The sequence below is a fragment of the Sus scrofa genome, chromosome 4, assembly GCF_000003025.6.
Source record: "Sus scrofa isolate TJ Tabasco breed Duroc chromosome 4, Sscrofa11.1, whole genome shotgun sequence".
NCBI classification, from domain to species: Eukaryota; Metazoa; Chordata; class Mammalia; order Artiodactyla; family Suidae; genus Sus; species Sus scrofa.
This window is the reverse complement of record NC_010446.5, coordinates 74,250,384-74,270,813: the sequence shown is the minus strand read 5'-3', so window position 1 is coordinate 74,270,813 and position 20,430 is coordinate 74,250,384. Positions and strand designations below refer to the sequence as shown.

Sequence of the window (20,430 nt, the reverse complement as noted above, 5' to 3'; positions counted from 1 at the left end):
AAGATGCGGGAACTTTTAAAACCCTTTTCTCAGTAACCAACAGAGCAAGTCCACAAAGAGTCGAGTACAGATGATGTGAACAACCACCAACCAACTGGACCTGAATGACATGAGCCGAACACTCTCCTCCACAACCTCACAGCACACATCCCTCTCAGGGCCTGTGAAACCTTTGCCAGGCAGACCACATGTGGAACCATAAACAAATCTCTACAAATATCAAAGCACTGAGGCATATATTCTCTGAACCAAGACAGTACTAAACTAGAAATCAATAGCAAAACAATAAAACTGCCAAATGTGCAGAAGATAAACATACTTCTAAACAACCCAAAGAAAAGCCCAATGGGCCAAAGAAGAAATGATAAAGGAAATCATGAAATATTTTACATGGATGATATTGTAAACAGTTCATAATCCGTGGGGTGTAGCTGAGCAGGGCTTAGAGGTAATTTGTCTTAGTCCTGCTTATATCACAAAAGAAGGTCTATAATCAGTGATCTGTGTGTAGGAATCTAGAAAAAGAACAAGTTAAATCCAAAGTAAGCCCAAGGGAAGGGCGCTCCCCTTGAGGCTCAGCAGATTATGAAGCTGATGAGAATCCATGAGGATGGGAGTTCAACCCTGGCCTCACTCAGTGGGTTAAGGATCTGGCCTTGCCATAAGCTTCGATGCAGGTCATAGACGTGGCTTGGATCCTGAGTTGCTGTGGCTGTGGTGTAGGCTGGGAGCTGCAGCTCCAACTAGACCCCTCGTCTGGGAACTTCCATACCGAGTGTGTGGCCCTAAAAAGCAAAAACACCAGAAACCAAAACCAAACAAAGTGAGCCCAAAGGAGGAAATCATAAGAGCAGACCTCAATTTTATATAAAATGGGAAAACAGAAAAAAACCAAAGTCCAAAGTTAGATCTTTGAAAAGCTTAATGAAATTGGCAAAGCTCTGGTGATAATGATACAGAAAGAAAGAAAACACAAAGCATCAATATAAAGAATAAAAAAGAGGAACCATCGGTACAGATCCTGCTGATGGTTAAAAGGACATTACAATCTTTTTTTTTTTTTTTTGCCTTTTCTAGGGCCGCTTCCCATGGCATATGGAGGTTCCTAGGCTAGGGGTCTAATCGGAGCTGAAGCCACCGGCCTACGCCAGACCCATGGCAAAGTGGGATCCGAGCCGAGTCCGTGACCTACACCACAGCCCACGGCAACGCCAGATCCTTAACCCACTGAGCAAGGCCAGGGATCGAACCCACAACCTCAAGGTTCCTAGTCGGATTCACTAACCACTGTGCCACGACGGGAACTCCAGGACATTACAGTCTTGAGGGCCTACATCTGACGACTTAAATGAACCGGAAAAAGTTTTTGAAAACCACAACTTGCCAAAACAGGCACAAGAAGAAACAGACAAGCAAGAGTCCTATGAATCAAGTAAATAAACTGAGTAATTATAACAACACTTCAGGCCTAAATGGCTTCACCAATAAATTCTAAAGGAGAAATACAATCCTACACCAACTCTTTTAGGAAAGAAGATAAAGAGGCGTTTCTAACTCCCGTTATGTGGTCAGCATAACCCTGACAGCAAAACCTCACACTAAGATTTACGCAGCAACATCCATGAACAGACACAAATTCCTTTACAAATTACTAGCAAAGCACATCCAGCAAAATATAAAAAGGGTAATACATAAGCAAGTAGGATTTAGCCCATCAATACAAGATTGTTTTAACAAAAGCAATCAACATAGTTCATAATATTAACAGAATTAAAAGATCTCAAATGCACAGAAAGTATTTAAATTGTAAACATATTTTTTAAAATACTCTCAGCAGACCAGGAATACAAAGGAACTTCCTCATTCCTTTAAAAGGCATCTATGAAAAACCTACAGCTATCAACATTCCATGATGATGAAACATTAAACCTTTCTCCTATAAGATCAAGAACAAAGCAAGGAGGTCTGCTCCCACCACATTATTAATTAACTGTGCAGTGAAGCAAGGAGAAGAAATAAAAGCCACAAGAATTTCTGAGAAATTGTCATTATTCACAGATTACACATATAGAAAACTCTATAGAATCTACAAAAAACAAAAAACCCTGCTAAGACTGATGAGTAAAATTTTTTTTTTTTTTTTTTTTTTGTCTTCTTGCCTTTTCTAGGGCCACACCGGCAGAATATGGAGGTTCCCAGGCTAGGGGTCTAATCGGAGCTGTAGCCACCAGCCTACACCAGAGCGGGATCTGAGCCACCTCTGCGACCCACAGCACAGCTCATGGCAACGCTGGATCGTTAACCCACTGAGCAAGGCCAGGGATTGAACCTGCAATCTCATGGTTCCTAATAGGATTCATTAACCACTGAGCCACGACAGTAACTCCTAAAGACTGATGAGTAAATTTTGAATTTAGAAGTCACAGGATGCAAGGTCACTTAAAAAAAAAAAAATTACAAGAAACAAACCAAAAAAAAAAAAAAAAAACTTTCTGTAAGCCAGTAACAAATAATTGGAAAATTTTGATAGCATAAAAAAAAATACAGTTACACCCAACAAAGGGTGGCAGCATCTGTATACTAAACAATGGGGTGGGGGGGACACTGGATGGGAGAAAAACTTGATACGCCTAAGGCTAAAATGAAAGTATTTTAAAGAGGACATTTTGGGGGTACAAATAGAGAACCTGAATATGGAGCTATAAATTACTTGGCATTATACAATTATTGCTAATTGAGTATTATAACAGTATGGAGGCATGAACGTCAGAGAACTTCCTTGTAACAGGTACCTGCTGAACTAGTTACTGAGGAAGTGTCATCAAGTCCTGCAGCATCATTTCAAATGATTCAGAAAAAAATTTATATTCATATGTTGAATAAAGACACACATATGCACATTATATATACAGACATACACACACACACACAGAGCCAGGAGCATGAGCACACAAGAACCAAAGCAAATTTAGTGAAATGCTGACAAATTAATACCTGGTGACTCAGAGGGTAACTGTGCTCATTAGATTATTCTCTCAACTTGTTGAGGATCTGAAACTTTTTGAAGCTTTTCAGAACAAACAAAAATACAGTTATCCTTTATGTCTTTAATTAAAAAGGCTTTCCTTTGAAGTATGCCAAAAGCTTATTTTAGTAAAAGTTTATTTTTTTAGAGGAAGTATAGAATTCTGCAGTAACTCCCTTTTAAGCTGTAAAAATTTCTTCCTCAAGTCCCTTAGCCTAACACTTTGGATTAAAACTTTTATAAAGAACCATTTTTAAAATTAATTATCATGCTGAAGCCCAGGATTAAAGTCTAAATTACTACTTAGAAAAATTATGCATTCTAAGGAGGTCAAAAGAAGCTAATGCTTATTATTCCTTTTCCTTCCTAAAATGGAAACTATTCTTCCTCCCACAGCAATCCATTTAACTACCATCTTACAAGAACAAAACTGAAAAGAAAATTAATGCTATATAAGTGAAACAAAACAAAGGAAATAAACATAAATAACAGAAAACACATTATTGGCTGGAGGACTTAACCGGTAGTTCTTTAATATTTTAAAATGTAGCATAAGGGTCATAAGTTTCACAAAAATAGCAATAAAAAGAATATTGCAAACTAATGTTATTTAGCAAAAGCCTAGCACATAACAATCCATAAGTGAATCTATTCAACCAATATGTTCTATTTTGTCCTAAACTGGAAGCATCCCAAATGAAAAAATCTAAAATAAAAGTGACATCTAGGAGTTCCCTTTGTGGCTCAGCAGTTAACAAACCTGACCAGGATCCACGAAGATTCGGGTTGGATCCCTGGCCTTGCTCAGTGGGTTAAGGATCAGGCATTGCTATGAGCTGTGGTATAGGTCGCAGATGCGGCTTGGATCTGGCATTGCTGTGGCTGTGGTGTAGGCTGGCAGCTGCAGCTCCAATTCCACCCCTAGCCTGGGAACTTCCATATGTTGCCTAAAAAGCAAAAATAAAAAAAATAAAATGAAGGCCTAACTAAATGGGGAGGTTCACTGTAATCATAATCAAAATCCCAGCAGCCTTTTCCTTTATGGAACTTGACAAGCTCATTCTAAATTTATGCAAAAGCGTGTTAAGACCAAGAATAGTGAAGACAGAAGTTACAAAGGAAAATAGGATGAGGGAGCCTCCGTGCACTCCCAGAACCCGTGCCTGTCCTAGAGCGACCTAATTCACACATGGGGCGGCAGATGGAGACAGAGTCAAACAGCTCAACTCTACTTATGGCAAGAAACAAACACGGTAACAGACTAGTAGAAAACCTCTATTTTTAAAATAGTTACTTGCAGAAGATATATGGGGTGCTTAAAAAAAAAAAAATTAGACCATTAAGAACTTAGCCTCTGGGAGCCTCCAGGATACCATAGGAAGGTACCTATCACAGCCCAGGGGTTGGGAAGGTCTTTCCAGAACAACGGCCAGCTGAGCGGAAACAAGACAACTCAGGAAGAGTGGGCCGAGCACTAGAGGCCGAGTGTTCAGAGCAGAGGCTCGACGGAAAGAGACCATGTGGCCCCCAAGAACCGCACAGCAGACAGACTTAGAGCAGGGATTCCAGCAGAGCCACCAGCGTGCCCCGTGGCCAGGTGAGGATGAGACCTCCCCTGAAGCAACGGGAGGGTCTGGAAGAGCCTCCGAGGGACACGGGGTAAAAACAAATAAGTTCTTTACAAAGAATGCATTTTCACAGCGCATCAGGGACAGTTGGGGAGGATGACAGAGGAGGAGGGCTGGGGGCACGTGGACGAGCTGCACGCCGGCCCTGTGATCTGAGCGGCAGGGCTGGGGGCCTGGGCTGAGGCTGGGACAGTGTGAAGGGACAGGACCTCACAGACCGGAAGATCCTGGGGAGCATCAGCCAACTGCCTTCGTGATGGACACACCCTGGGGGAGCGGCAAGGAGGCCCTGACTCCTGCCGCCCCTACGAGCTGGTCTGGGGAGGTGGTCGATCACGCCCAGCATCGGTGCTGGACCAGCAAATGAGGCATAAGATGATGGTGCCAGAGGCCATCTTCATCAGGACACAGAAATCACTCAGAACTTACCTGTTCTTGTCAAAGGATGTCCTAGCCAAGCGTGACTGCAAAATAGCTGTTATCTATTAAAACAGAAGCATTTAAAAATGGGTATAAGTGCTTATAACTGATAGAGCAGTACAGGTTAATTCACAATAAAGAGATCTTTAGAAAACCTTACCATAGCAGCTTGGTCCCCTAGTTTGTCCAGGCAGGATGCTCTGTGAAGCTAAGATATTATAAATAGATGGTAATTTATTTCCTTAGAAGCAATGAAAAACCACCGCCACTCTGTCAGTAACAGCAAAAAGCAATTCTCATCTATCTATATAGCTTCTTCCCAACATGTACCTTTTTCTCCGTTTTTCACAACTGTACCTGAGGTATAGGGAAGCTCCCAGGCTAGGGATCAAATCAGAGCTGCAGCTGCTGCCCACAGCCATAGCAATACCTGATCCAAGCTGTATCTGTGACCTACGCTGCAACCTACATGCGGCAACACTGGATCCTTAACCCACTGAGCAAGGCCAGGGATCAAACCTGTGTCCTCATGGATGCTATGCTGGGTGCTTAACCTGCTAAGCCAAAGCATGAACTCCCCTAATGTAGAGTTTTCAAGTTCAACATATTCAGGGAAATGTGTCTCATGTGACAGAGGTTACGGTTTTGGTAAGACATACAAATATGAAATTCTATAAAAATGAGTTTCTGGAGTTCCCATCATGGCTCAGCAGAAATAAATTTGACTAGTATACATGAGGATGCAGGTTCCATCCCTGGCCTTGCTCAGTGGGTTAAGGATCCGGCATCACCGTGAGCTGTGGTGCAGGTCACAGACGTGGCTTGGATCTCGCATTGCTGTGGCTGTGGCGTGGGCTGCCAGGTACATCTTAGATACGACCCCTAACCTGGGAACCTTCATATGCAGCAAGTGCGGCCCTAAAAAGACCAAAAAGTAAATAAAAGCTTCTGCCCAAGTTTGCCAGTGAGTGTCTGAGTTAAGCACCAGCTTACCTGCAGCAATGTCTCCACAACATCTTCCACTTTCCCTGAAACATCCAATTCAAAGACATATTCCATTGTGCCCTAAAAGAAGACAAGCCAAAGGAAGAGCAGCAGCAGTCAGGAACTTAGCTTTGAACCTGTCCGCAGCCCCGCTGGCCCATGCACGCCTCTGCGCACCCGGAAGGCGGGCCCTGGTGAGCAGAGTGCCCCAGCAGATTTGCTGCTACATTTGTTATTTCCTTCCTTCTGCTAACTTCGGGCTTAGTTTGCGCTTCTTTTTCTAGTTCTTTGAGGTTTAGAGTTAGGTTTTTTTACTTTGAGATCTTTCCCTTTTTTAAGCTAAGGGTTTATCACTCTGAACTCCCCCTCTTAGGACTTCTTGTGCTTTATCTTTTAAGTTAGGTTTGCTCTGTTTTCATTGATCATCTTGAGGTCTCTTTGCTTTTTTTTTTTTTTTTTTTTTAAAAAAGGGCCACACCCAAGGCTTATGGAAGTTCCCAGGCCAGAGATTTAATCCAAGCCACAGCTGTGACCCAAGCCACTGTAGTTGGATTCTTAACCCACTGCACCACAGTGGGAACTCCTTGATGTATTTTTTAATTTCCCTTTAACAACTACTCTGACCTGTTGGCTGTTCAAAAGTGTTTAATTTCCACATACATGTGAGTCTTCTTGCTGCTGTGGATTTCTAGCTTCATTCCACTGTGGTTGGAAAAGATTCCCAGGAGAGACTCCAGTCTTCTGAGATTTGCTGACCTGTGATCTGCCCTGGGGGGGTGTGCCATGTACACTCAAGAAAGCGAGCGTCCTGCTGTCAGCAGGACGTCCTGCATGTGTCTACGGGGTCCATCTGACCCGAGAACTGCTCGAGGCCATCTCCCTATCGAGCCTCTGTCTGGATAATGCATCTGTTACTGAATGTGGGTGTGAGTCTCCTCTGTCCTCCTCTGTGCTGTCAGCCTCTCCCTTCGTACACTCGGGTGCTCCAAGGCTGGCTGTGCATGTGTTGTGACAGTTTGTGTCAAGCTCACTCCTTCCCCCCAGGGCAAGTCTGCTGGGATGGCTCTAGGCTGCGAGGACCCCCTGGGGCTGTAGCACTACGGCATTACAGGTCCTGAGAGCTCCCAGAGATGCAGCTGCCCCCAAAGCCAGAACACTGGACTTACGGTTGTGTCGTCTCTCCCGCCCCAGCTGTTTGGCGCCAGGCCAGGAGAGGGGCTTCAACGAAAGCATGTGACCCCCCGTCCCCACCAGCCTCAACGTGGCTCACTTCGGGCTAACCTGGGGCGCAGGGCGCTCCACACTCGTTTCACAAAGGAATCGGTCTCTTGTGAGAAGCATGAGCATCTGGGCTTCCTATTCCATCATCTCATTGTCATCCTCAACGTCATGGTCCCCCCACTTTTAACCTGAAAGGCCCTCGGTGTCCCAACTCACACTGAAGCGAAGGAGCATCTCTCTGCTTCAGAAAACCTTCCTCCTATGCGTCCTTCAGCAGCTTTGCACTGAGGGGGTGTCCCGGGAGCCTTGGCAGGGAGGGCGCACCAGCTGGTGGCTCAACCTGGGGGGGGGTCCCACCACCCCCACAGGACTTTTGTCAGTGAGTGGAGGTGCCACCCAAGGCAGAGACAGGTCCTTCAGTGGGTGGGAACAGGCTGTCGTATAGAGATGGCCCCTCCTTCCCCAAAGGCCAACGGCACCGCCTGAGAGTAACTCGCTCTCCAGTTTTCACCGTTCCTGACAGACTGGAGCAGCCAAGCGCTTCCTGTACATAAACTGCAGAGGCGGCTGCCTGTGACCAGGACTGGGATCCAGCCTGAGGGACAGCATCTGCTCAGCAAGGGTGGCCTTCCTAATTCAAGGTGTCGTTACAAGGAGCACTGGCCTCTAGGTCCTGTGAGAGCTCTTCTGCTAGGAGTCAGCCCTGTACCCACTGAGCGGAAGCACAAGGCACTGCATGAAGCCCAGAATGGCTGAGTGTACCGCCTGGGCTCACCGGACAAGTCCCGTGTGCATGTTCACTCAGAGCCTCCGCCCTATCGGGAGAATTTGTAAGTTACTGAGCTCTTAAGTAAGGGTGTAGCCTAGAGACATTTTTCAAATATTTGAAAGAAGTTCTCGTGATAACCAATAAATAAATCTTACAGACGATGCAACTGAGTTCAACTTTTAATCCACACTTTTAAGCTTTCTTTCTATAAGAGACATTAAAGTTAAAAAGCGAATTAAGTCTCTTGGCCTAAAGTCTGTGGTTCCCTTGGGGAATTTTGCTATAACTGTTAAGCAACAGGCTTTTAAACACATTATATTTCATTAAAGTTAATAGACACACAGAATCTTAATGTGCAAAATCATTATTTAAACGGCTGAGGATAAATGAAAAGTTTTACTTACCCTTTCTATTTTATATGGTGCAACAATGTTGTGTTCTTTAATGAAATATACCTGAGAAAGATAAATTAAACATTGTCATTGTAATGAGTTACTATAGATTAGGAGGTTATGAATCAAATTTAAGTCATTGTTACTGAATCTGTTTCCAAACACACTTGCATTAACAATAGCATGGCTTTAAAGTTCTGATAAAATAAACATTAAAAAGATTGATCAAGACAATAAGGTAGCACCCATGACTGGATAAACACAAGGTCTAAGATGTCCTATGAATGTCATCACTTGGACCAAGGTAGACAAGTGAAGGAAGCTAATCTAAGAAGTGGGTAAAACAAAGTCACTGAGGTATGAAATTCATTCATTAACAAAGAAATTTCTCTTCCCTAGAGGCGGCAGGCATTCAGTGTTTTCACACACACACCCCCCAGGATACCTGTCCTCACACCAGGTACCAGTAACCGTGTCAAACATGCAACACCCCCACCAGAGCCAGCAACTTGCTGGCACCTGTACCCTTCATCCCGCCCTCCCTCAGGTTTTGAGGGAGGGTCTGCCTGGCCTCCCACACCAGCAGCTCTGCTCGCACAACAGGACCCCCCACCTGGCGGCTATCCAAAACCCTAGCTCTTAGGATTACACGCTGCACTTTCTCCCACTTAAAACACAGATTAAAAACGCTCTCTTGGTTTCACATCCTTCTTTTGCCATTTGTTCCCTTTTTGTAGCAAAACTCTTTGCAAGAGTTGACTGTACTTTCCTGGGCCCACGACAGATTTCCTCCAATCCTGTGTTACTGTGATTGCTCCTGGCAAGGTCAGAAAGAAGGCACAAGGTCACCGTGTCACCGACTCTCTCTCGGGACTTTCTTGATTCGGTTTCTCAGATGCGACAGAGCTGATGGCTTTCCCTGGAGCAGTTTTCCAGCTGGCTCCCCTCACCTGCTGCTGGTGACTTCAGCAGTGCTGCTTGTCGTCCTGGGCCCCTGCTCTCTGCCCAGCCGCTTCCCTCAGTCTGGGAAACCGCCCCCAGGGCCTAATGTAAGTAAGTGGAAGTGGGCCATGGTCTCAACCTCTCCCTGAAACCCAGCCTGGGCCCCTGAATGCCCACCAGCCCCCTCTTCCTCCTCGGGGTGGTCACATTCTCACAAAGCCTGCTCCTCCCAGGCTTCTTGGTTGCAGTAAGGGGTCCCCTTGTCCACCCGGCTGGCCTTGGCCAGGACCTCTCGCCTTCTCACCATCAGGGCTTGTCAGGCTTGGCTTAGCTTGGGAACACGCCTGGACTCTGAGCATCTCTCACTCCCACTGCTGTCCCCCTGTGCTCCAGAGCCCAACACTCCCCGTGCTCACCCCTCCTGAGCGGGGTCTCCATCCAGCCTCCAGCGTGGCTCAGACACAGAGCAGACAGGCCCCTTGGGTCCTGTCCTATTCTAACTCCTCCCCGACAAGGACCCTGCCCTGCTCCAACCTGCCTTCCCCGCCCCTCTCTCACCCCCCACCAGGCTGCCCCTTGCCCAGGACACACTTGCCGCAGGGCCCCTCTGGCATTGCTGCACCCGGAACCCCGTGGCGGGGTCATGGTCACAGTGAGGCTCCCCCTCCTCCAGCCTCCAGGCTCCCTGACCACTAGATCCAAAGCAGCACCTGCATTTCTCCTCGTGCTGTCCTTCCGTCCTGCTTTCATGTTCTGCATGCATTTATCATCCCTGACACTATAGAAGATACCTGCTTGCTGTCTGTTCCCCACTGAAGGTAGGGGGACACATATTTTTGTTCTCTTATTTCCAAAGCCTTGAATAAAATTCTCACAGGATGCATGAGCACTATTCACATACACCCTTTTTATTCTGCCAGCAAAACTCTCTAAAGCCTTAAGAACCATAACGCATTTCTCCGAAACCCTGTGACCTGGTAAGTAACCAAACACACATGGAAGTTGAGGGGGTTTTTTGGGTGGTGTGCTTAAACCAGGAAGCTCAAGACTGGAAAGGCTAGCTTATGTCTCGTCACCCCGAGATTAAGTTGGTTTTGAGTTTGTTGGATACAAGACCTCTTACTTAGCCATCGAAGGAGGTGCACGGATTTGGGGGCTTAATCTTTACGTTTATTAACGTTTTAATTTTATCGTTGAACCTGAACTTCCAAGTGAAAAAGGACTTACTCCTTTCAAGATATCGATGTTCTAGAACAAAGCCACGTGTAGAATGACACTATAGACATAACAAGAACACAGCAGGGGGCCGGGACTGTCAGTAATGGTGTTCCTTCCCCGACAGAACAGATGGTGGTGACTGCATTCACCTACCCCAGGGACAGGAAATCCAAGCCAGCCTCTGCAATATCTTCTCCCCTAAAGTCACTAGAATCAAGGAAAGCAGGCCTAGAAAAAAAATCACCGAACCGGTGTCTCCCAGCTTTCATAACATCATCTTCAATACCCAGTAACAAGGCCCATGAACGAGAGGGTTAAGTGACCCAAAAGCCACAGGGAGGCTCTCTGCTCCCGACCGTTCACCCCATGAAGCTCGACGCTTTGCATCAATCCTAAAGCAATCTGTCTCTGTGTCCCATGACGTCCCCACTCCCACTTGATCACAGAATGATTCATGTGCAAACACCTCAAGGAGCTGGGGCTGTGCAGAGAGCAGAGGCCCTACCGCGCTCGCTTTTTATTTATTTTTTGTCTTTTTGTTGTTGTTGCTATTTCTTGTAAGGACCACTGTTTTAAAAATAAAAGGAAGGAAATTCACCGCGGCATATGGAGGTTCCCAGGCCAGGGGTCCAATCGGAGCTATAGCCACCGGCCTACGCCAGAGCCACAGCAACGCAGGATCCGAGCCGCGTCTGCGACCTACACCACAGCTCACGGCAACGCCGGATCGTTAACCCACTGAGCAAGGGCAGGGACCGAACCCGCAACCTCATGGTTCCTAGTTGGATTCGTTAACCACTGCGCCACGACGGGAACTCCCCGCGCTCGCTTTTTAAAGGTGACGGTGGTGAACTCACGGCAGAGACAGCGCTAGTGATCGCCGCTCCTCTCCACTTCCTTAAACACCCGGAGGTGAACCGAGTGCAGTTGACCTGTGCACAACATGGGTTTAAACTGCACGGGTTCACTTCTATGCGCACTCTTTCCATGTTTTGACCTCGCCCGCGGCCGGGGATCAAAACCCGAGTTACAGCAGTGACACCAGATCCTTAGCCCGCTAAGCCACAGGAGAACTCCATTTTCAATAAATACATTGGGAAGTTGTGGAGATTTGGGGCAATTTGAAAGAAGATGAACTGCAGGGCTTAGAAATACAGAAAAAATTAAAAAAAGGTATGTCACAGTTTCAGTTGGAGTGCAGTGGAAAAGAATGTGACAAGTATCCATGAGGATGCAGGTTCAATCCCTAGCCTCCCTCACTAAGGGTCCGGTGTAGCTGTGAATTGCAGTGTAGGTTGCAGATGAGGCTCAGATCCTGTGTTGCTGTAGCTGTGGTGTAGGCTGGCAGCTGTAGCTCTGATTTGACCCCTAGCCTGGGAACCTCCATATGCCACAGGTGTGGGCCTAAAAAGCAAAAAAATAAAAAGGTAGGTGGTTGAGTCCATAAAACATGTGGACACTAGTCTCTTATCGTTTACAACCACAAAATGTACACAAACCTATCAAAACCCACACACAGACTGGACACGGTGCTCTTCGTGGTTGTGAGACATGTAAACAAACGTGAAGATGCCGCATTAAGTCCCAGCGGCAGAGTAGTGACCACAGTGCACACCGAACGCTGTCACAACTCCAAGGCCACCTCCTGTGCTACTGCGCTGAGGTTAAGTGTCGAGAGGAGCCTCAAAAGGTCGCGTGACGCTGTCCATCTCCGCCTAAGCAGCTGTCTCTACAGCGAATTGTATCTCGGTAATGGTTCTCATCCATTTTTCCTCGTGTTTAGTGTATTACTGTAAACCCTGAATAATACCATGGGACCCACACGAAGTGCCACTGGTGATGCCGGCAGTGCTCCCGAGAAGCAGACAGGGAAGTCGGGATGTTACGAGAAAAGCCTGAATGACGTGGAGGATGGTACCAGAGACAGGTCCACAGCCGCAGTGGCCACCACTTCGAGATACCATGAATCCAGTGTAAGGACCACTGTTTTAAAAATAAAAGGAAGGAAATTCACCAAGCCATCAAGCAGCTACGCAGCAGGCGTGAGAACCTGACACTTTCTGTGAAATACTTTATCTCATATTAAAGATGCACCTTCCATGTAGGTACAAGACAGCTTTAAGAAAGCCGTCCCTAGAGACCAATATGACTGAGGAAAAGCAAAGTCACCATGTGACATCGCCAAGCAAAAGGAAGGTGAGGCCCTAAAGCTGGAGGATGCAATGGAGGCAAATCGCGGCTTGATGGTTTCATCAAGAGGTCTGGTTTCAAAACCGTCAAGGTACCAGCCAACCAAGGGGAGACAGGTCGTCCCGGACGCCCTTAAGAAAACCCTGGGGAGAAAGGACACCAGCCCTGAACAGGCTGAAATCAGACCAAAAAGAATCCCACAGAGGAGCTGCATTCAGTACCACGGGAAGCACCAGGCTTTAAGGCAGGAAGGGGCAGGCGAACGCAGTGGGGTTTAGGACCAGGACTGCCCTTCTCAGTAGAGCTGCTGACACCCCAGCCTTGAAGGGAAAAGATAAGCCCAGCTGCCAGTCTTTCATTTGTACAACAAAAAAGCCTGGACAAGGACAGTTTTTATGGACGAGTTCCATGTTTTGTCCCTGAAGTTGCAAGTGTTTTGCAAGTAAGAGACTGCCTTCCAAAGTTCTCTTGATATTGGACAATTCCCCTGGCCTCCCAGAAGCCCATGAATTCAACACGGGAAGTGTCAAACACAGCCTCTAATTCAGTCTGCGGGTCGGGCCGGGGGCCGCATAAGGAGCTTTAAGGCTCCTCACACGCAGTGCTCCACGGACAGGACTGTGCAGGCCGCAGAAGGGAGCCTCTACAAAGACACTGTGAGACACGGGAAGGAATACACCCTTGAAGATGCCACGGTTATTACAGACAAAGCGTGACTGCCCTAAGATGAAGTCGGTCCACTCCTGCTGGAGCAAACCGTGTCCAGGGGCCGAGCACACATCACAGGACCTACAACAGAGCCCACCAAGGAAATCATGAGCTTGAGATCAGGATACGGCAACAAAAGGCAGAGGGAAACATTAGATCTAGACCCTGGAGAAAGCCCAGAGCTAACAGACCACACCAGAGGTCTTAAGAGAAGACAAGGTGACGGAGATGAGTGCTTCCAACCCAGCCCAGACGACGAGCAAGACGATGCAGAAGCAGCAGAGCCAGGAAAGAAACTAACACAAGACAACCCGGCAGAAGGCTCTGCTTACTAAGGCTGCCTGGACATCTTTTGCAACAGGGACCCTTTGGTGATGCAGGCACTGACGACTACCAATGGTGGGAGGCCTGGACAACAGGACAACATTTTTAGAGAAACAAAGCCAAAAAGCCAGCCAGAAATTATGGTTTTCCATAAAGTTACACTGGGTGTGGCTGCCCCTCTGCCTCCCCTTCACCTCCTCCAGCTCTGTCACCTGTCAGATAGCAGCAACCAATCCCTCTCCCGCTCAACATGAGGACAGACGAGACGAGGATGGAGACTTTACCAAAGAGGATGGGCTACCCTTACACAGGCCAAAGAGGAGTAACATTTAATAATCACCTGTTAGTTTCCTTATTGTTTCCTAACTTTGCTTTTCAAAGAAGTGCATTACTGGACAGCATGCCTATCTAACTGGAGGAACTGCATGTCAGCCTAGCCTAGCATCATAGGTTTTTTTTTTTTTTTTTTTTTTTTTTTTAATATATCATTGGAGTTCCCACTGTGGATTGGCACTATCTCTGTAGCACTGGGATGCGGGTTTGATCCCCAGCACAGTGGGTCAAGGATCTGGCATAGGTTGCAACTGTAGCTCAGATCTGATCCCTGGCCTGGAAACTCCATGTGTCACGCATGGGGCAGCAAAAAAAAAAAAAAAAAAAAAAAAAAAGTCAGTTCCAAGGAATTCCCTGGTGGCCTAGCAGTTAAGGATCCAGCATCATCACTGCTGTGGCACAGGTTCAATCCCTGACCTAAGAACTTCCACGTGCCATGGCCACGGCCACAAATATAAAAACAAAACCAAAGAAAACCCCAAGAACGTGTGATGATGTTTCTAATACTGTATAATGCATCCAATTTAATACTATGTGCCGAAACAGTCTTGTTACAACTCACTGGGTAGGCAGTGTATAGACTGGGCTACTGTAAAGCAACCGTACTGATTACACTAGGCTACGATAAAGCAATCGCACTGCTGCCGCTTCACTATCAATGCATGGATCATTATACTTGCAAATAGATAGGTTTTTTCACATTTCATTTTTGATGCCCAATGTTACTAGTGGCACATCTAATATCTAAACTGTTTTGTATCATAGAAGCCAACACTGATATAGGTCCCCAGTCATAATGCATCTTATAAACAGACAAACTTATAGTAAAGACAGTCCAGTCCTGCATTTTCTCTTCCTTATAATTTCCTTGATAACATTTTTCTCTAGCTTACTTTATTATAAGAAACGAGTATATAACACGTAACATACAATGTGTTAATCAAGCGCTAATGTCATTGGTTAAGACAACAGGAGGCTATTGGTAGTTAAGTACCACATGAATTTTCAACTGTGTGAATTTTAACCCCTGCTTTGCTTCAGGGTCAACTGTGTATGACAGGAGGGAAAAAAAAACATGTTTTAATTTATCACTATACTGCCAGTGTTAAGCACAGCACTGGTCGCGTCAATCTGTACCGAACAAATCTGAGGTGAGTACAAGGTCATGACCCCAAGCATCCACAATTAGATGAGACTGGGCATCCTGAGCTGTCATCACGAGTCAGCCTGGGCCCTGCAATGCTGTTCAGACTTCCCACCTTTAGCTCAACCCACCCCCTGACCCCCCACCCCCCAGAACTTCAGGCTGCAGGAATCACACTTAATAAACACTGCGGATCCCATTAGGAATCACTGCTTTTAAAGCACATTGCTCAATGACTCAATTTTAAAAGCATTTAAACATCTATTCCAGGGATCTTCATTTGATATTTCTACAAGGAATTTCATCACGCTAAAAAAGTTATTGTGTGTATGTAAATATGTGTTTATTTTTCTTCTTAGGGCCACACCCATAGCATATGAAGTTCCCAGGTGAGGGATCGAATAGAAGCTGCAGCTGCTGGCCCATACCACAGCAACACCAGATCTGAGCCACGTCTGCAACCTACACCACAGCTCATAGCAATACCAGATCTTTAACCCACTGAGCAAGGCCAGGGATCAAACCCAAATCCTCATGGATACTAGTCAGGTTCATTACCACTGAGGCACAGTGGGGAACTCCCTGTATTTAAATGTCCACTCAGGTTAGGAAAAAATATTTACTAAGTGCTTCTTACCTGACTGAAAATGAGTGAAATCTCCCCTGATAGTGTCCTAAAATGCAGATAAAAGTCATTAAATATAGAAAATTTTTGAGCAGACATTAAGTTAAACAGTTGTGACAATGACATACTTTGCAAAGTGTCTATTGGCTCCATTTTCTCCATGTTTTCCTATTTTTATACAATCTCTCAAAGGAATCTAAATAAAATTGAGAGAAAAATATTAATGAAAATAAGCCAAGGTAAAACACATAAAAAGTAGGGCTGTTTCTTTTCGCATTGAAAATGCATTTACCTTAATTATGGGCTGGGATATTGCATCCGGTTCAAAAATCACTGACTTTGAACATATTTTTAAGGAGCCTCTGATTTTCCTAGAGATGAAAGTTCAAAGAGTTATTAACAAATATAAAAGTCACAAAAGAATAATACATTTTAACTAGAATGCAGATGATTAAAGCATCAACTAATAAAAGATCAAAGAAACGGGTATGAAAAGGAAAATTGTTTTACTGTATTTTCCAACTATCTCCACCTCCCTAGAGGTTAAAGAATCTGCGTGTGTTGCAACATGGTTTCACTGGCTGAGCACTGTCCCGTGTGTTTTATTTCTGCTACTACATTTGGTCCTCAGAACTGCTCTGAAAGCGAAACAATTTTCTGATCCTTAAACATCGATTCCAGCCTGTCTGTGGTCAATTCTTTTGACTTTTAATTTCATCTTAAAGAGCCCTTCAGAAGGCAACACTAAATATCTAAAAATGATTAGAGAAGGGATTTTTCTAATCATTGTGGAAAAATAAGTTGGAATTTAGCAGATAAAATGCTTTTACCGGCTGAGTCTGGGGTATGTAGGAATTCAGGGGAAAACTACTTCTCGGATACTAAGCAAGTCTAAAGATCTGCCTACTGCTGTCACGTCACATCGATCAGTTATCCTCCTTTCCTGGGACGTTTACGGGGCTCTCCAGTAAGTTCTGGGGCAGTGGAGGGGGCTGCCTGAGCGCGTTACAGGCCAGTGTGCACCCCATGCCTGAAGCTAATAAACATCGATACATCTTGTCTTGTATTGACGGGATGACTTCTATCAACCATCAAACCAAGGCAATAACTATGTCTTCAGAACACAGGTTAAGGAATGCTGAAACATTACCTTATAAAAAAGTTGCCCTACGATGAGTTTCCAAGGCACATTTTGTCTACAAGTACAGAACTCCAAGGATCTCATGTTTCTGAAAACCACCTGTAGACCCTGGGGCGATTTCTCTCGCTGCTGCCCCGTGTCCTTACTCTGCCCATCCCAGGGGCCTCTTCCCTGAAGCAATGATTTTCTTCTACTCTAGCAAGTCCTACCTGCTCTCTGGCCCTGTGCCCCTTTGCCGGTCAAGTCCTCCTCTTCCAGAGGAATCTCACCCCCTTCCTGGACCACAGGATTAAGGCCCACCTCTGTGCACGTCCACGCGCAACGAGGGGATGGGAAGGCACGTCACACCGAAGGTGACAATGTGGTCTGCAAGTCTTCCTCAGAGGATCTTTATCTTTTTTAGGATTATTAAACGTTTTAAGTATTTGGATTTAAAAAATATAATTGCTGTTGCAATATGTTCAGTATATTTAATCTGTATGAAATTATTCAACAGTCAGGACCAAAGTAATTACTACCACTGGGGTTTACTTAACGTTTTATTACTTTTTTTTCCCTTTTATAGCTGGACCTGGAGAATAGAGAAGTTCCCAGGCTAGGGGTGGAATTGGAGCTGCAGCTGTGGACCTACGCCACAGCCACAGCCATGTGGGATCTGAGCCGCATGCATCTGCGACCTACCCCACAGCTCGTGGCAATGCTGGATCCTTCACCCACTGAGTGAGGCCAGGGACCGAACCTACATCTGTGTGCAGGCTATACTGGATCCTTAACCTGCTGAGCCACAATGGGAACTCCCTCAAAAGGATTTTTTTGTGTGTGTGTCTTTTTGCCTTTTCTAGGGCTGCTCCCGCGGCACATGGAGGTTCCCAGGCTAGGGGTCGAATTGGAGCTGCAGCTGCGGGCCTACGCCAGAGCCACAGCCATGTGGGATCCGAGCCATGTCTGTGACCTCCACCACAGCTCACGGCAACGCTGGATCCTTAACCCACTGAGCAAGGCCAGGGATCAAACCTGAAACCTCATGGTTCCTAGTTGGATTCGTTAACCACTGCACCACTACGGGAACTCCAGGATCTTTTAAATGTTGATTTTATCTTTTTTCCATGTTCCTAACAGATCCAGTTACCTAATAATAATTAGGTACTTTTATGGAAACTTAAATACAGATAGAAAACTCCCAAGTATCAATCACAATTGCAAACAATTGTTCGCATGTAGTCATTCTTCTTTTGTGACCAACACCCCAGAATCGCGCTGGGTTTTAGGGAAAATCCTGGACATCATGTACTTCCATCTGGTCCTACTTCAACATGCATCTCTTTTCAACAAATGACCTACCATAATCACATCTACAAAAATTCCTTAATGTTATCAATATACAGCCATTGTTCAAATTTTTCTATTTCCTACATGTCTCTCTAGGGTTGGTTTGCTCAAATTGAAACCAAAGTCCATACCACACTTCATTTGATAGGTCTTCCTTCTCAAGCTGAAGCATCTTCATTCTCCCACCCGATGCACTCTGATAAATGCCTCCCTGTGGTTTTCCTCCATCCCATTTCCTTTACGAGATCGCTAAGGTGAAAAGACCTGACCAGATCCTGGGTTGATTTTTCTGATGAGAATATGTCAGAGGCAGCGCACCTCTGCTGCCCTCCTATGGGGAGACCCCGGGGGTCCCTCCTTATACAGAATATACAGAATCATCAGCTTTACACCTGCTGGCTTAGCAGACACCAAAGCTCCTGTCCAGGTCACGGGTTGGTAAACTTCTATAAAGAGCCAGAGAGTAAATATTTTCAACTTTGTGGACATCGTGGTCTCTGACAACCATTCGATCCTGTTGTAGCAGGAAAGCAACCTCACAAAATGTCAACAAGTGGGTGTGGCTGTGCTCCAACACCACTCTCTTCACAAAAAACAAAGGACAGGCCAGATGAGATTGTAGTCTGCCAGCCCTTGAGGCAGACCCATCATCCATGAGGGACTGAAAGTTGCTTCACCCTGTGTTTGTCACCTAGAATTGTCATCTAAGAGCAGCTTTCCTTACTTGCCATCTGGTTACCCTGAAGGACAATCTGTCCAAGGAAAGAAGGAAAAATGCTTGATTCATTCTTTTTTGATGTTCGATCGGTCTCATTTTTTGCCCAAATCTCCGGAGTGGCCACATGCCCTTTTCATTCTGTGTGTGGTCATGTTTTATACTTTCCTGACTGGTCAGTATGACATGAAGTTCCAGACTCACCTCATACACCTCCCGACCCAACTCACACTCAGCACCTCCCCAAAAAGCCTGATTCCTCTGAGCAGGTAGTGGTGCTCAGGGTGGCAATTGCTACCGACTTGTCTCTAGGCCTTTTTAGAGGGCAGAGCTACCAAACACTTTTCTTGGCCTTGTTTGCAGCCTACGGAAGTTCTAGGGCCGGGGAGTAAACCGTGCCACAGCAGTGACCCAAGACACTGTAGTAACAATGCTGATCTTTAACCTGCTATGCCACAAGGAAACTTCCAAAATACCTTCTCTTAAAAAAGCATAAGGAGGGAGATCCCACTGTGGCTCAGTGGGTTAAGAACCCCACATTGTGGCTGTTGAGGATGAGGGTTCGATCCCTAAGCTTGCTCAGTGGGTTAAGGATCTGGTGTTGCTGTGAGCTGTGATGTAGTTCGAAGACATGGCCTGGACCACACATCGCCGTGGCTGTGGTGTAGGTCAGTAGCTACAGCTCTGATTCGACTCCCCCTAGCCTGGGAACCTCAATATGCCATGGGTGCAGCCCTAAAAAGAAAAAAAAGTTTATCTAATATCAAATCATGTTCTAAGCTGTAGCAGTGGTTAGGTGACACACCAAAGGAAATGAATACTAGATACATTTTTGCTGAGACAGGCTTACGTTGGTTAATTCAAGGTTGACATTTTAAACCCAAAAAAACCTCTCCATTAGATACTTTTGCTGACAGCTTTCAACAAGTATGACCAAAGAAATAGAACTGTTTACAATAAGTCGTAGTTAAAATACAAACAGGACTGATTTTGCTCTCTTCTAGCTCAAATCAAATTGTTTCCTTCAAAGGACTGATTTTTATACCATGCAAGCTGATAATATTACTTTATAACAATAATCATCCAAATGACTAAGTATAAATACGAAAGGGATGCAAGAAGAAAATCCATGGCATAAAATCAGAGTCCTACCCAGCTGATTTAAGATACTAGACACCTGTCACCTAAGAATTAGTACACGCTTAGTTTTGAAAAAAATTGGAAGTTATGACAGCAAGACAGAAACCCCTTTCTTCTCATTACTTTCCCAATACAAAAGGGGAAAAAATCTATATGATCATACATTTCATTTTAAATATATC

General features: G+C 45.4%; 1 protein-coding gene across 7 annotated transcripts in view; it reads right to left on the bottom strand.

Annotated features, from left to right (window-relative positions):
• The window catches only part of NSMAF (neutral sphingomyelinase activation associated factor), a 65,194-nt gene that overhangs the window by 25,868 nt on the left and 18,896 nt on the right, over nucleotides 1-20,430 (bottom strand). For 5 of the 7 annotated variants that reach the window (XM_021089346.1, XM_021089345.1, XM_005663082.3 and 2 more), the window contains 7 exons: nucleotides 16,216-16,294; nucleotides 16,052-16,119; nucleotides 15,936-15,972; nucleotides 8,452-8,502; nucleotides 6,067-6,138; nucleotides 5,234-5,281; nucleotides 5,083-5,135 (listed from right to left, as the gene is read on the bottom strand). In XM_021089346.1, coding sequence (XP_020945005.1) covers nucleotides 5,083-5,135; nucleotides 5,234-5,281; nucleotides 6,067-6,138; nucleotides 8,452-8,502; nucleotides 15,936-15,972; nucleotides 16,052-16,119; nucleotides 16,216-16,294 — 408 coding nt within the window. Of the gene's footprint in view, nucleotides 1-5,082; nucleotides 5,136-5,233; nucleotides 5,282-6,066; nucleotides 6,139-8,451; nucleotides 8,503-15,935; nucleotides 15,973-16,051; nucleotides 16,126-16,215; nucleotides 16,295-20,430 lie in introns of those variants that run through there. The other 2 variants (XM_021089348.1, XM_013996749.2) reach the window with 2 other exon arrangements.